Source organism: Varanus komodoensis, unplaced genomic scaffold, assembly GCF_004798865.1.
Source record: "Varanus komodoensis strain SLA01 unplaced genomic scaffold, ASM479886v1 scaffold110, whole genome shotgun sequence".
NCBI lineage: Eukaryota > Metazoa > Chordata > Lepidosauria > Squamata > Varanidae > Varanus > Varanus komodoensis.
The window spans coordinates 183,728-187,537 of NW_025335318.1; the positions used below are offsets into that span (position 1 = coordinate 183,728).

General features: G+C 45.4%; 1 protein-coding gene across 2 annotated transcripts in view; it reads right to left on the reverse strand.

Moving 5' to 3' along the window:
• Window positions 1-2,568, reverse strand: part of LOC123018561 (lectin-like) — a 4,352-nt gene extending 1,784 nt beyond the window's left edge. For both annotated transcript variants that reach the window (XM_044420768.1, XM_044420767.1), the window contains exons 1-3: window positions 2,100-2,568; window positions 762-876; window positions 283-355 (exon numbers count right to left, since the gene is read on the reverse strand). In XM_044420768.1, the coding sequence (XP_044276703.1) occupies window positions 283-355; window positions 762-876; window positions 2,100-2,264 (353 nt within the window). In that variant the 5' untranslated portion in view covers window positions 2,265-2,568. The remainder of the gene's footprint in view (window positions 1-282; window positions 356-761; window positions 877-2,099) is intronic.
• Window positions 2,569-3,810: the final 1,242 nt, after the last annotated feature.

Consider the following 3,810-nt stretch of genomic DNA (forward strand, 5'->3'; position numbering starts at 1 on the left):
TAAGCGGCACAGAAATTGTGTAAAATGAGGGGAGAAGGATCCACCCCCTGCTTTACCTGTCAGATGTATCTGGGGGACTAAGGGTGACTGAACAGCCAGGAACATGGCACAAGGTGAGAAAAAATTCTCCAGAGAGGCTCTTTTCTCCCCTGTTTTCCTTACTGGAGAGGCAGTTCTGTGCAAGCTGCAGCTGCAAGTGTGCGTCTATGTGTGGCCCAAGCAGCTCCACGGAATAGCAAAGGTGGCATATCCAGCTTTGAGGGGAGTGAATCCAGTTCTTACCTATTTTCCAAGTTGTATTTGCACACAGATGGGAATTTCCATGAAAGGCGATAGTCATTCCAGGTGACAAATCCTTAAAGAGATAGAGTGAAAGTGTGAGTCGAGGAGGGACAGTCAAGGGTAGGTTCACATGATGCACCAAACAACTCTGTGCTGTTTCCAGGGTGTGCAGATTTTTGCTGGAACTAGCCAGTCAGCCAATCACATGAGCAGAGCAGTTTCTGCGATCCCTGTGCCTTCCTCTGGTCCTCACTATGCACAAAAACTGCCCTTTCCCTGTTCCTGCCTATAGACTGCAGTTATTTTTTCCATTTCCCCTCCCCATCATTATGTGCCTAGACTATGTACAAGCACCTGCACATGCGCACACATTTCCATTCATGTTGCCCAATAAATCCCTCCCCAACCCCCACCCTCACAATCCATGCATCGCACTGTGGAACAAGAAGTTCATTCATAGGTATAGGGACATTTCTAACCATTTTGTAAAATCCAGGATCCAAGGTAGTGTTCTCCTAACGGTCCATCAGGCTGATTGGGAGGAAATGTCTTGAAATCAAATGTGGAACCATCTGTCCACACAAAGGTCCCCTCCTTAAAAAAAGCAAACGCACAGAGTTAGTGACCATATTTGAAGCGAAGACCTTCACAAGAATGCCTGTGAATAGCATTCTGCCTTCATGAATGCCAGAGTGACAAACTCCTGCATTCTGCCATAGTTCAGCCGTGCCTTTTGTGCATCAAGCTCTTGGCACCTTGCGGGGAAGCTTGAACTGGACAGATCTGAAGTTTTGCTCGCCAGCAGACATTTGCCTGTTAAGATCTTTCTTTAAAGCCTACCTGGCTGGTACTGACCAGCTCATTTGGGATGTAAGTTTAGGGTTTGTAGAAAGGGTGGGTCCACACACTAAGTACATTTCTGGTGACAACAGAAATGAAGGGTATGACACTATTGGACAAACAGAATTCTCCTCTAAAAGGATTGTTTTTAAGGAAATCTGAATCCCATAAACATGGGCCTTTGCTCTCACTCTACTTTATTAGCAGCATCTTATAGGGAAGCTAATGATACCCTTTGAAGAATGGAGTCCTTGGTTGGTGGGTTTTAAACTTCATGGTGAGGGTGTGGCTGCCACCAAACTCAGTCATTCTTTTACAAGGAACTTTCGCCAAAAAAAAGGATGTATTAGGAGGTACAATCATCTCTTCTCCCAGATCCTTTTCATCAGACATGGAAGTTTTATAATGATTTCAGGCCCAAGACTGACTGAATTCAGCAAGATTTATTTCTAATTAACATGTCAAGGGCAGGCTGGCCAGGCTGTTAAAATGCAAGGGCTGTATGTAACTTCATGAAAACACTACTAAGTGTATTGTAGATTAGGATTGAACAGGGAGAGGAGAACAAAATCTCATATGCCAACATGGAGTAGTGGTTAAGGGTGTGGGACTGGGACTCAGGAGATCTGGGTTCTAGTCTCCACTCAGCCAGGGTGCCAACTGGGTGACTTTGGGCCAGTCACAGGCTCTCAGGCCATCCTACTTCAAAGGGTTGTTGCTGTGGAGATAGGACTGAGGGCAGGAGGAGGAGAAGAATGATGAAAGCCATTTTGAGTGCTTTGAAAAAGAAAAAGGCAGAATATAACGCTAATAAATGAATGAATGGGATAAATAAATATGCTTTTATCTGTCTTGAAAGCCATCCAAGAAGGAATTGGCTGCTGCTTGCAATAGGTCTCAGAACCTTTTTGGTTCAGTTGTTAAGATTATGCTGATCTATCCTCTGTTCTGAATAGCTAAGGAACATGCACACCTACCTTAAAGAGGTCATGGCCACCGATCCAGTAGGCCTCTCCTTCAAGGTGATTCAGTGGCTTGCCCATCAGGTGAAAAATGAAGTCATTTTCTTCGGCACTGTGGATGGAGGCCAGGTGGGAATTCCATCCATAACTCTGACAAGCAATCTGAGGAAAAATTGCCATCAAATTTGCTTCTTATTTCATCCAGGATGCCTTTCACAAAAAAAATCAGCATTTATGCAGTTCCTCTTGTTGTGTCCGATAGACCTGAACATGAAAGGTGGGCCTGTTCGTTGAACACAATAACAGGAGGTGGCTGGCACAATAACAGGGAGTTGCTACGGGTAGCAGGGGGCGCATTGATATGCAACACTGAATGCGCTACATACAGCAAGGAACGCTTGATATGCAACAATGAGCTTGCAAAAGCAAATTTAACCGCAAACTTGAGCTTCTGTACTTCACGCTTGCTTAATATGAAACATGGTACTTTTCCCACTGGCGCACAAAGTAACGATTAGCGCCAAGTACATCCGGGTAGAACATGTATAAAAACTGTACCATCCCAATACCAGGGACCGCACTCCCCTCAGAGTGTTGGTCCCTGTGCAGGTATATTAAAGGACCCTTCAACTCTCCATACTACTTGTCCAGTGGTCTCATTCGATTGCGCTACAACACCTCTCCCTTGAAAATTCTCAGCTTCTGAAAATCAAGAAAGCAACTCTCTACATATTTCCAGCTATTTCTCAACATCCCTGGAACTGGATTTCAGCATTAGAAAGCTTTGAAAATCCTATTATAAATCAGGAAAATTTTCCTACTTTTATGAAACGGGATCACTCTGATCAGAACAGAACAGAATATTGTATAATAGTAGTTTAATATTTTGTTCTTGGACATGTAGGACTCCTCTGACTGCAACTGTTTTTGTACTTACTGAAAACATGTCTATTATTGATTGTTGATTATTTCCTTTTGCTGTTTAGAGTCCATGAAAGATTCAGGATATTTTGAAGATCAATCTTTCACTGTTTTGGTGAAAAACTCTTCTCAATTCACAACATTAGGATGTTTTGCAAGCATGCATTATTAAGTATTGTCCTAATTTCTACAAGTCCAGAACAGACCCGCATAAACTTTCACACACCCTGAGGCAGGAGAGCACATGCCTTGCCACACTGTGCTCCCCACTGCTTCTCCGTGCCTCGTTGTGCACCCCCATCCCACGCCTTTCCTTTGCTGCTGCCGCTGGTGCTCTGGCTCATCCGGAAGGAGCGGGGCAGGAGGAGAGGCTTCCCACTGCCAGCCAGAAGGCTAGTGCTGTGAGCAGGTGCCCATCCTCCATCTCGCTCAGAGGGTCTCCTCAATGCAGAGGGGTGATCAGCTGCTCCTGGCTGCCCCCTCACAGTGCCTCAGCAGGGGAGTGGGGCAGGCAGGACTCTCCGGTCTCCCTGTTAGCTTCCTCCCTACATCTCTGCCCCTAAGTCCTGCTCTGACAGTACGTCCAGAGGCACCCAGGAGGCTTAATGTACCAAAAGAAAGCATTTGCTGAATCCCATGGGCTCGTTCGAAATGAGGGAACAACCTTGTTTGCACTTAACAAGAAGCCACCTTTGCTGAATTTCCTGGAAGGGTTTGTCTTCCCAGTGGTGCCCACCCTTTCAAATATTCAGGGCATGGCTGTGAATGCTGCTGTTTCTCGTTAAATGAGAACATGGTGAGGGTG